At 59.1% G+C, this 12,587-nt stretch overlaps 1 protein-coding gene across 1 annotated transcript; it reads right to left on the bottom strand.

The window, feature by feature from the left end:
• Positions 1-1,081: 1,081 nt before the first annotated feature.
• PLK5 (polo like kinase 5 (inactive)) lies at positions 1,082-12,193 on the bottom strand. The gene is made up of 15 exons (XM_084883928.1): positions 12,059-12,193; positions 9,554-9,667; positions 9,305-9,421; positions 8,848-8,977; positions 8,662-8,749; positions 8,469-8,564; positions 7,049-7,247; positions 6,766-6,892; positions 6,498-6,574; positions 6,237-6,321; positions 5,879-5,956; positions 4,446-4,602; positions 3,466-3,595; positions 3,270-3,380; positions 1,082-1,692 (listed from the first exon to the last, which is right to left on the bottom strand). The coding sequence occupies exons 1-15, from the start codon at positions 12,164-12,166 to the stop codon at positions 1,507-1,509; spliced, it is 1,803 nt and encodes a 600-aa protein (XP_084740054.1). The 5' UTR covers positions 12,167-12,193; the 3' UTR covers positions 1,082-1,506.
• Positions 12,194-12,587: the final 394 nt, after the last annotated feature.

Genomic DNA, 12,587 nt, shown 5'->3' with positions numbered 1-12,587 from the left:
GGGTGTTCCGAGTGATAGCAGTGTTTGGAATTCGATAGAGGTGGTCCCGCCCCATGGTGAACGCACTCATTGTCGCCAAGTTGTATACATTAGAGCAATGAGCTGCGTGCCACGGGACGGTCGCAGCGATGGTGATATAGAGAAAGGTTGTGCGCCGCCCGGCACTGCCGCTGCCTCCGGCCAGCTCCCTCCCCCCACGCCGGTTCACCCGTCTCCAGGGAACCCTCCGTGGCTGCCCGCTCTGTTAAGCAGAACAATTCCTCTTCCCACGTCTGGCCACACCAAGGCATTTGACCTCCCCTGACCCATCCCACCATTCCCTCCGTTTCCTCCCAGCCCCTAAATGCCAGATCTGCTTCATCCCCTCCTCCATTTAAAGGAATAGGTGAAGCTTTACATACAAACGTAGAAATACATCCAGGTACACGGTCGGGGGGGGGCAGAATGCACTGATGGTGTAATTCTACAGGAACATCATGTATGTCAACGGAGAGAAAAAAGAAAAAGAAAAAACAAACAAACCCAGGACCCTCTCCAGGAAGCACCTCCCCGTCCGACGTTAGCGCAGGTGACGCTGTGCCCGCGCGGTGCCCTACCAGGCATGGGCCACCACCTTTCTGGTCCCCAACGTCCATTTTCTCTCTGCCTCTCCCTGAGGCAAATGCCTATGTTTTAGATTTTTGGTCATTTTATTTTAATTTAAAAATATATTTTTATTGATTTCAGAGAGGAAGTAAGAGGGAGAGAGAGAAACATCAGTGATGAGAGAGAATCATTGATCGGCTGCCTCCTGCATGCCCTGCACTAGGGATCGAGCCTGTAACTAAGGCATGTGCCCTTGGCCGGAATTGAGTGTGGGACCCTTCCGCCTGCCGGCCAGCACTCTATCCACTGAGCCAAACTGGCTGGGGCGACTTTTGGTCATTTTAGAACGCCTCTCGGGTCCTACCTTCCGTGCCGGTGAAATTCTGCCCCCCCCCCCCCCCCCCCGTCTGCCCCCACACACAGGGGGCTCAGGGCACGCGGTCTGAGTGCTGCCTCGCTGCGGCTCCTCACACTCCCCCAAAGAGAGGCAGACAGCAGGCTGCAGGGTCCGGTTTTATTTTCTTTTTAAATATATTTTTATTGATTTCAGAGAGAGGAAGGGAGAGAAACATGCTGAGAGAGAATCATTGTCTGGCTGCCTCCTGCACTGCCCCCTACTGGGGATCGAGTCAGCAACCGAGCATGTGCCCTGACGGGGAATTGAACCCTGACCTCCTGATTCATGGGCCAATGCTCAATCACGGAGCCACATCAGCCAGAGCAAGTTTCTTTAATGAAGAAAAGCACAAAGCTGAACAAAAGTCTGGGTTGCACACTCATACCATGAGGCAAAGAGCCCCACCTCCCATGCACCTGCCAGCTCCCCAGCTGCCCCCAATGGCATCCCCCCCGGAGGAACAGACACAGAAATGGAGCCTGGTCCCCGGCACAGGCTGCAGAGGCCACGCTGCCCGCGGGGTGCTAGAGGCTCTGCAGCAGGCGGAGCGCGCGGCGCAGGAGCTGGCGAGCGGCGGGCGGACAGCCGCGGCTCCCCGGGGTCCCCGGCGAGTACGAGGCAGCGGGCCGGCCCCGCTCCCAGACCGTGAGCAGCAGCTCTCCGGGCCGCCCATTCAGCACCAGCTGAACCTGGTCCTCCCTGCAGCTGACCTGCCGAAGTGAGGAGCGAGGTCAGGGAGGGGGTTCCCCTGGGGCTGCCCCAGGTGTGCCCCCCCAGAGAGAGAAAACGTGGATAGGAGGCTGAGAGCCCCTGACCTGGGTCTCGGTGGTCGCCCCACTCCTAGGACGCAGAGTTGGGAGCCCAGCGTTTTGTGTGACAGAAGAGGAAACCGAGGTTCAGAGAGGACTTCCCTGCTCTCGGTCACCCAGGGAGACCTCCGTTCTTTTTATTTATTTATTTTTAAAAATTTATTGATTTCTTACAGAGAGGAAGAGAGAGGGATAGAGAGTTAGAAACATTGATGAGAGAGAATCATCGACCAGCTGCCTCTTGCACACTCCCTACTGGGGATGTGCCTGCAACCAAGGTACCTGCCCTTGCCTGGAATCGAACCCGGGACCCCTCAGTCCACAGACCGACGCTCCACCACTGAGCCAAACCGGTTTCGGCGAGACCTCCATTCTTAATCCTGTGACCTGGGGAGCTCCAGTCCCTCAGCTACCAGTTTCCCCAAGTGCTCTGCAGAGCCATTAAGACAATTCTCACTCCCTGAGGCCCAGCCCAGCTCAGGGCATTACCCACTCTAGTCTGGACAGCTAGAGTTGTTTTTAGTACTGTAATTGTTTTTACATTTTAAAATAGTAATAATGAGCGCTGAACAAGTAGCTCTGTTGGTTGGATCGTTGTCCTGAGGCACCGAGGTTGCAGGTTCGATCCCTGGTCATACAAGGATCAACCAATGAATGCATGAGTACGGGACCAGCAAATCGCCAGGACTGCTCGGGAAAATCTCAACTTAAAAATGACTTTCCGCTCAGCCAGTGTAGCTCAGTGGTTGAGTGTAGCGTCAGCCTATGAGCCAGAAAGGTCATGGTTCGATTCTGGTCAGGCCACATGCCCAGGTTGTGGGTTCAATCCCCAGTCGGGGGCATGCAGGAGGCAACAGATTGATGATTCTCTCTCATCACTGATGTTTCTCTCTCCCTTTTTCCCTTCCTCTCTGAAATCAATTAAAAAAAAAAATTTAAAAAACATTTCCAGCCAAAACCAGTTTGGCTCAGTGGATAGAGCATCGGCCTGCGGACTGAAGGGTCCCAGGTTCGATTCTGGTTAAGGGCATGTACCTTGGTTGCAGGCACATCCCTGTTGGGGGAGGGGGGTGTGCAGGAGGCAGCTGATTGATGTTTCTCTCTCATCAGTGTTTCTGACTCTCTATCCCTCTCCTTTCCTTTCTGTAAAAAAAAAAAATCAATAAAATGTTTGTTTGTTTTTTAAAAGGAAATGACATATGACAGCTGCTAAATGTAACCACCCGTGAGGATGACCCAAATTACATTTTGCCTTTACTCCATTTTCTTTTCTTTTTTCTTCTTTATTTTTAAAAACACATTTTGCTTTCAATTTTGCAGTTTTTGTGCTTAGGAGTTTGTGCTTTGCTCCCCCTGCCAGGAGCCAGCTGTCTCCTGGGGCCCCGAACAGTGTGCACTGGAGCAGCCAGCGTGGTCCAGGGGACGGGCTGCCCCCACTTGCTGACCCCCCGGGCTCTGAGCTAAGGGCCCACGCTCACCTGCACTGTCCCGTCACTGAAGAGCAGCAGCAGGGCCTGCTGGGATGCAAGAAAGCGCAGCAGGCAGAGGCCCGGGCTGGCAGGCGGGGTGGGCACAGGCAGGCCCTCTTCCTGAGGACAGACCGGCCACAGGGTCTTAGCCTCTCCACTGCCAGTCCCTCTGGCCCCTCCAGCCCACTGGCCCCCCGGCCCTCACCTCTCGAAGCCGCTGCTGCATGTAGCCAGCAAAGAGTCGCAGGACGGCCAGCTTGGCACCCAGCGGGCTGGGCACATCCCTCAGGGCAAACATCTCCAGCTTCCCTCGGTCAGGCCTGTAGCTGACCTGGCTGAGGGGGGGGCACAGGGTGGTGTCAGCTGTCACGGCCTCTGTCTGGGGTCACGTTCCCACACAGCCACACCTTTGGATGGTGGCTTTGAAACCCAGGGCTACACGGACCACCCCTCTCGGTGGGTCCAGCCCGGCCCCAGCGCCCCCTTCTGAACCCCAGACTCTGGAGCCATGGACTCAGCCTGTGCACTGAGATCCTGATGGGCCCCTCACCCACCCTCCTGCCATCTTCCCATCTCGCCCAGCGGCTGTTCCACCCTCCCTGCCTGCCAACTCCGTGGAGGTTACAGCTCCCTCTATCTCGGCTCTGCCACCACCCAGCCCGCGTCGCTGCCATGGCCCAGCTGGCCAGTCCACCACCTCCCTGCTGGTCCCTGAGTCCCTCCTGCCAGAGATCTTGTTCAAAGTGCGAGGCCTGCCCAACCCCAACTCCAACCCCAACAGGGGCCCTCCAGGCTGCTGACTTCGCACCCTCCCTGTCTCCCCCTCACTCACTCCGGAGTCCCTGCCATTCCTGACACCTCCTGGGTGCATCTCGGGGGTATGCTGCTCCCTGTACCTCAATGCTGGTCCCAAAGGCTCCATTTCACCCCCTGTCCCACCCGAACGTCACCTCCTCAGGAAGCCCCTCCACAGCATGCTGTCATGAGCCCCCTCCCCCCAATCGGTCACCTCATTGCCTTCAGAAAAGCGCCACCTGAAATCAACTTATTCATTTGTTTATTACCATCCCTAGCAGGCAGGCAGTCCCTGTGGGTGTACACAGTATGTACTTCCATACTGGAGGAACGGGTGCAGAAAGGCAAGGGGAGCCCTGGCCCCCGAGGGGACAGGATTCCGTGGCTTACCCCCCTGGGGCGCGCAGGGCCATGTGGGTGCCGTCCCGGAACAGGACGCCGCTGCTCCCGTCCGACAGCCGGTAGCCGAAGCCGTACTTGCTGGAGTAATCCACCCACCGGGGGGCCCAGAGGGCGGGCCGCCGCTCTCCCGCGGGGTCCTGCGTGGCTGAGCACAAAGACCAGGTGACGGAGGGACCACAGACAGCCTGAGGTGCTGAGAAACGTCCAAACAAACAAAAAACAACTCCTGCCTCGTGGGGGGCGGACGGGAGGTGGGGAAGCAGTGGCCGCCTCTGGAAAGGAGTCATCCCAGAGTGCCTGCGATGCCCCAATACCGCGAGGCTTTCATTTACTTCTTAAAGGCATTTGTGTTAGAAATAAGAATGGCTCAGTGCCAGGCGGGACCCTGTGTTGGATCCTGGGAGAGGAGAGAGTCCTCAGGAGAAGATAGGACATCCGGTCGCCAAGGACAGACACAATCCCGTGCTGTCTCGGTGGTGTCTCTGAAAAGTTACCTCGAACTCTCTTTTACTGTCCATTTAAACATGGACACTGTGCTCGCTTCGCCAGCACATATACTAAAACATGGACACTACGTGGGCTCCAGCTGGCCAGCGTGGCTCAGTGGTTGAGGGTCAATCTGTGAACCAGGAGGTCACGGTTCAATTCCCAGTCAGAGCACGTGCCCAGGTTGCAGGCTCGATCCCCAGTAGGGGGCGTGCTGGAGGCAGCCAAATGAGGATTCTCATCAGTGATGATTCTCTCTCCTCTTCTTTGAAATATATAGACATAGACATAGACATAGATATATAGATGGATATTTATAAAGTTGGCTCCAGTTGATAAAAGACAAGCTTAAAGTTTGGGGTTCTTTGTTACCCCACCAGGGAAAGCTGACCAGAGAAGTGCAGTGGATCCCATGGAAAAGCAAAGGCTTGGGCTCCCTCTCCAGGCAGGGCAGGGGCCTGCGGGGGGGGGGCAGGTGGGTGTGGAGAAGGCGGGCTCCGGGTGTATGGGACAGGGTTCCATCTCAGGGTGCGGTTGGGACAGGGGTTCGGGGTCGGGGACGGTCTGATGTCTTACATCCTCCCTCCATTCCTCTCGGTCTCCTCTCTGGCTCTCAAGCAGGACTCAGCTACACACGAGAGACTCAGACCCTGAGGCAGCGAGGAAGCCCCCCAGAGCCCTCCACAGCCCCTCACTCACAGTGAACAGCCATCCCAGAGTGCCTAGAAAGAGGTCCCAGAAAGTTCTAGACTTCTCACACAGGATAGCTGCATCATGGCTTCATCAGCCTCCTTCCAGGGTAAGGAAGCTCCCCTAAAGCTCTCCCCCCGCGGAAGCCCAGAAACACCCCCGCCCGGGGGGCCTGGCTGGGGACGGGGTGCTTTTCCTCAGAGATCAGGAGAGGGGGACCCCGGCGGCCGGGGCTGCGCTCCTACCTGGAGGCCCAGGGTCCAGGCAGAGCTGCAGGCTTCTAATGGCCGCCTCCACCTCCTGTCCTGGGCTCCCCTCAGACCCTGGGGAGACGATGTATGTGAGGTCAGGGGGCGGGAGGAGAGAGGGGATGGGCAGGCCTGGGTCCCCACCACGAGGGGCCCCTCAACTAGCCTGGCCCAGACTCTCTCCCCTGGGAAAATCTTACTTCACACCCAGAAGGATTCCAGACATCATTCCCATTTCATAGATGGGAAAGTTGAGGCCAGGAGAGGGGCCATGGCCCTGGCAAGGCACTGTCTTTGTCTCCAGCCTCCAGACCCTCCTCCCTACCCACAGCCCCACCTAGGACAGTCTGCTCACCGGCTGGGCCACTCTGGAGGGTCCCTTGGTTGAGCAGGTGGACGGGGACCTCAGGTCGGGGAGCCCCTCTCTCCAACAGGGAGGCCTGGGAAGGGAGCAGAGGTGAGGGGTGCCCCAGCCCCTGGGGAGAGGCCTGAGGTAAGTAAAGGGCTCCAGCCCCCCTCCCCAATTTAACGGTCCCCTCCTTCTCCCTCCGCTCAGTCCCGCTGTGAGTACCCGCTGTGAGGGTACCCACCTGTGCCCCCCGCCCTGAGCCCTCACCTCATTGCCCCACTCCATGAAGTCGGCATCGGGAGCATCTTCCCCTGGACATGAAGCCTCATTGGGCGTGTAGGGGCCTGAGGGAGGCACAGAATTTGGGGGGCTGCAGAGCCTGGCCCCATGTGGGGGGGGGGGACAGGCACTTGCCACCCACAGCCTCCTCTGCTGTGGGTGAGCTGCAGAGCAGGCTGGAGGCATGGCAGGGGTGTGAGGTGCAGGGCAGCGATCGGGCGGGCGGCAGGCGAGGGGCGGCAGGCACGGTACTCACCGGGTAGCTGGCACTGGCTCAGCAGCAGCTGGCCCACCTTCCGGAAGAGCCTGCCCAGAGGCTGAGGAACGGCAAAGATGGGCGGGCTGTGGCAGGAGTGGGCTGGCAGCCGGTCCGGAGTGAAACCCTTTGGGGTGTGGTGACAGGGGTGGGCACCCCACTCAGACTGTCTGGCTCCCAAGGACCTGGGCCGCCTGGGGTCCTGACCCTCCCTGGACCTCGGCTGAGACGCCCCGGAGAAGGGCCCAGGCATCCAGGTGGCTTCACTGCTGACCTCACACACCTGCGTGAAGAAGCTGTCCTGCAGCAGCTGGTCCAGGCTGGGCCGCTCGGCCGGGTTGGGCGCCAGCAGGCGGGCAATGAGGCTCCGGGCATTGGGCGACACGTGGGCAGGCTCTGGGTAACGGCCTTCCCGGATGTTCTTGTACATCTCTGTCAGGGAAGCCGCCACGAAGGGTGGGTCGCCGGTCAGCACCAGGTACCTGAGCGAGGGAGGGGGCCAGGAGCCTGGGTACCTGCTGGCATCTGTCCTGGGCAGGGTCAGAGCTGGCTCACACCTGCCCGTGTTCACCTGGCCATACCCACCCACCTCTCCCTGCTCTATGCAAGCTTCCCCTCCATCCGCATGCCCATCCGTGCCCTGCATCCCCTCCCACTGGGCCATTCCTGTCTGCTGGGTAGATACTGGCATCTGTAGGCACCAGCTTATTCCTGTACATACCTGAGTGCACCTGTCCAAGTTTCTTTTTAAAAAAATATATTTTATTGATTTTTTTTTTTTTTACAGAGAGGAAGGGAAAAGGATAGAGAGTCAGAAACATCGATGAAAGAGAAACATCGACCAGCTGCCTCCTGCACACACTCTACTGGGATGTGCCTGCAACCAAGGTACATGCCCTTGACCGGAATCGAACCTGGTACCTTTCAGTCCACAGAGCGACGCTCTACCACTGAGCCAAACCGCCTAGGGCTTTTTAAATTTTTTTAAAATTATATTTTATTGATGCTTTACAAAGAGGAAGGGAGAAGGATAGAGACTCAGAAACATCGATGAGAGAGAAACACTGATCAGCTGCCTCCTGCACACACCCCACTGGGGATATGCCTGCAACCAAGGTACATGCCCTTGACCTGGGTCGAACCTGAGACCCCTTAGTCTGCAGGCCGACGCTCTATCCACTGAGCCAAACTGGTTAGGGCAACACATCTTTTTAAAAAATATATTTTTATTGATTTCAGAGAGAGAGGGAGAGAAAAATAGAAACATCAATAATGAGAGAGAATCATTGATCAGCTGCCTTCTGCACACCCCATGCTGGGGATCGAGCCCACAACCTGGGCAGGTGTCCCGACCGGGAATTGAACCTGGTTCACAGATCAATGTTCAACCACTGAGCCATGCCAGCCGGGCTCAGTACATCTCTGAACAGTCACACCTCCCTTGCACATACATCCTCCCACACCCCTATTCATACCTGCATGCTCAAATGATGGCTGGTGTGTGCTCCTCCCCCTACCCCATGCCTGCACATACCTGTTCACATCTGTCATATGTATGCTCATACCTGCTGTCCCCCACTCAGCTTCCTGTGTACTTCCTTATACCTGTCCTTACCTCCTTGCACGTTCCCACCCGCCCGTACCCGGCACCATCCGGATGCTCCTGCCCCACCCCAGGCCCAGGCTCCCAGGACCCCACTTACATGATGCAGCCCAGAGCCCAGATGTCTGACTGGCAGGAGTGCCCGTTTCTGGAGACCACCTCTGGGGCCAGGAAGTTTGGGGTCCCGCAGAGCACTCTGGGAGGGGACAAAGGGGGAGGGGCTCAGGAAGTCTGCCGGACCAGGTTCACCTGTGTGCCCACCCTGAGAGACTGCTCCAGGCTTCCCCCCTCACCTGTGGCATCGGCCCGCCGGCCCCACCCTGGCAGCCAGCCCCAGGTCCCCGATCTTCACCTCCATGTTCTTGTTCAAGAAAAAGTTACCTGCCGGTGGGAAGGAGAGGCGTGGACGTAAGAGGAGGAGTCACGTCCCAGCTCCCCCCGGCCCCTCCGGTTCGCACGGCTCCCCTCCCCGCACTCACTGAGCTTCAGGTCTCGGTGCACAATGCGCTGCTGGTGCAGGTAGCGGAGGCCGCTGGCCAGGCCCCGCAGGTAGTAGCGAACCTCAGGCTCCGTCAGCATCCGCCGCGCCTCCAGCACGTGGGCCAGGGACTGCAGGGCACCAAGGAGACAGAGGTGAGCTCTGTGAGTGCAAGAGGCCTATGAAGGCACCGCTAAGTTCAGGGGTGGGGAGGCATGGGGCGTGGCTAAGGGCGGGAGGCCACGGTGAGCGCGGGCACGCTCAGGTGGGCGCAGGTACCACGGTGAGTACGAGATGAGCCGGTGACCACAGAACACGCGGGCACAAATGAGCACAGGCGAGCCTGGGAGCGGAGTCAGGCCTGGCGTGGGCGCAGGGAGGCAGATGGATACAGGCGGATGGGGTGGACGGCACAGCAGACAGGGAGGCTGGAGGCCCTCGCCGCCCGCCCCGGGCACCTTCCGGCTGCAGTACTCCAGCACCAGGTACACGTGGTCCCGGTCGGCGAAGTGTCCGTGGAAGGCCACCACGTTGCGGTGCCGGAGGCGGCTGTGCAGGGCGATCTCCCGCTCCACCTGCAGGCACAGCCCAGGGGTCCACACCCTGCCCGCAGCGCACCGACAGGCATCCACCCGCACCCCCAGGGCAGGGGCTCTCCGGGAACCCCCGGGGCCACCGGGACCCTGGGCACTGACGGGGGCGCACACCTTCCCCATGGGGCGCAGGCTCCGGGCCCCGGGCCCCCCACGGGGCACCGCCTTGAGAGCAAACACGGCGCTGGTGGACATGTCGGTCAGCTTATAGCAGCGGCTGAAGGCACCCTGCAGGGCGGGATTCACAAGCTCAGGGAAGAGGTGGCCAGGCCACTACACACACACACACACACACACACACACACCCTCACACCCGGACACACACAGACACACACACCCTGAGACACAGACACACACACACACACACCCTGAGACACAGACACACACACACACACACCCTGAGACACACACACACACCCCTGAGACAGACACACACACCCTCACACCCAGACACACACACACACACACACACACCCTGAGACACAGACACACACACACACACACACACACACCCTCACACCCGGACACACACAGACACACACACACATACCCCTGAGACATAGACACACAGCTCACACCCTCACACCCAGACACACACACACACATACACACACACACACACCCTCACACCCGGACACACACACACACATACACACACACACACACACCCTCACACCCGGACACACACAGACACACACACACATACCCCTGAGACATAGACACACAGCTCACACCCTCACACCCAGACACACACACACACACACCCTGAGACACAGACACACACACCCTCACACCCGGACACACACACACACACACCCTGAGACACAGACACACACACCCTCACACCCGGACACACACACACACCCTGAGACACAGACACACAACTCACACCCTCACACCCGGACACAGACACACACACACACACACACACACACACACCCTGAGACACAGACACACACACCCTCACACCCGACACAGACACACACACACACACATCCTGAGACCCAGACACACACACCCTCACACCCGGACACAGTCACATACACACAGACACACACACCATGAGACACAGACACACACACCCTCACACCCGGACACAGACACACACACACACACACACCCTGAGACAAAGACACACAACTCACACCCTCACACCTGGACACACACACACACATACACACACACACACATACACACACACGTACACGCACCCCTGAGACACAGGCACATACACACACACACACACACACACACCCCTGAGACACAGACATACAGCTCACACCCTCACACCCAGACACACAGCTCACACACACACACACACCCCGAGACACAGACACACAGCTCACACCCTCACACCCAGACACACACACACACATACACACACCCCTGAGACACAGACACACACACACACACCCCTGAGACACAGACACACAGCTCACACCCTCACACCCAGACACACAGCTCACACACACACACACACACCCCTGAGACACAGACACACAGCTCACACCCTCACACCTAGACACACACACACACACACACACACACCCCTGAGACACAGACACACACACCCTCACACCCAGACACACACACACACACACACACACCCTGAGACACAGACACACACACCCTCACACCCGGACACACACACACACACACACACACACACCCCTGAGACACAGACACACAGCTCACACCCTCACACCCAGACAGACACACACACACACACCCCTGAGACACAGACACACACACACACACACACACCCCTGAGACACAGATACACACACCCTCACACCCGAACACACACACACACACACCCTGAGACACACACACACACACACACACACACACACACACCCTGAGACACACAACACACCCCTGAGACAGACACACACACCCTCACACCCAGACACACACACACACACACCCCTGAGACAGACACACACACCCTCACACCCGGACACACACACACACACACACCCTGAGACACAGACACACACACACACACACACACACACCCTGAGACACACACACACACATCCTCACACCCGGACACACACACACACACACACACACCCTGAGACACAGACACACACACACACACACACACACCCTGAGACACAGACACACACACACACACACACACACCCTGAGACACACACACACACACACCCCTGAGACACAGACACACACACACACACACACACACACCCTGAGACACAGACACAGACACACACACCCTCACACCCGGACACACACACACACACCTAGCAACAACAGGACAGGGTGGCACACCTCGGTGGCAGCGTACCCACAGCTCAGGGACACCGCACAGCCCGCCCAACTCTGGTTCCCGCCACACAACGCTCGCCCTGCAGACGTTCACCGCAGACCAGGCGCCCAGACCAACGCGGGACCCCAACCCCCGCCACTACCGGCACCCTGCGTGCAGGGACCAAGCCTGGCGCGCCGCCGGCAGACAAGCTGGACACACACACACACACACACACACACACACACACACACACACATCCCACGCTCAGGATGGCGCGTGCACAGCCCGCCCGCCCCGCCCGGCCCCCCGCCCGGCCCACTCGCTGGGAGGCCGGTGGGTCCCACCTTGCCGATCAGCTTCCCGCGCTTGTAGACGCGCCCCGAGCCCGGGTCCCGCAGGAACGCAGACACCGCCTGGCGGCAGCTGCGCCGTCGCCGCGGCCGGGGCTCCATCCCGCGGGGGTCTGCGGGGGGCAGGGGCACGGGGCAGGGGCAGGGTGGGCACTGTGCCGCCTCCCAGCCGGACCACCTGGCAGTGCAGCGGCGCAGCTGCTCGGGGAACCGCGCTGCGGGGTGCAGATGGAGCGCGTCTGCGGAGAGGGCTGGCCGGGGCTGGAGAGGCAGGTGCGCGGGGCGTGGGCAGCGGGGATGCCGCTGGTGGGAGTTCCAGCGACCAGAGCGCTCAGCCTGGCTCTGCCAATCCTGCGCCTCCCGCCAAGCGGCGAGCTGTCCGCGCAGTTTCGCTGGACCGGACGCTGGGTCCAGCGATATGTCTTACTCTCCCGGAGGCTCCCACGGAAAGGCGGGCTCTCCCCAGAGTGCGCTGGGGAAGGAGAGTGCCTGTGACCAGGTCTTTTCTGCGGGTGACTCTGGG

The sequence above is a fragment of the Pipistrellus hanaki genome (assembly GCF_964339955.1).
Source record: "Pipistrellus hanaki genome assembly, chromosome: 5".
Classification (NCBI taxonomy): Eukaryota; Metazoa; Chordata; class Mammalia; order Chiroptera; family Vespertilionidae; genus Pipistrellus; species Pipistrellus hanaki.
The sequence above is the reverse complement of the archived record's forward strand: the minus strand, read 5'-3'. Positions and strand labels throughout refer to the sequence as shown.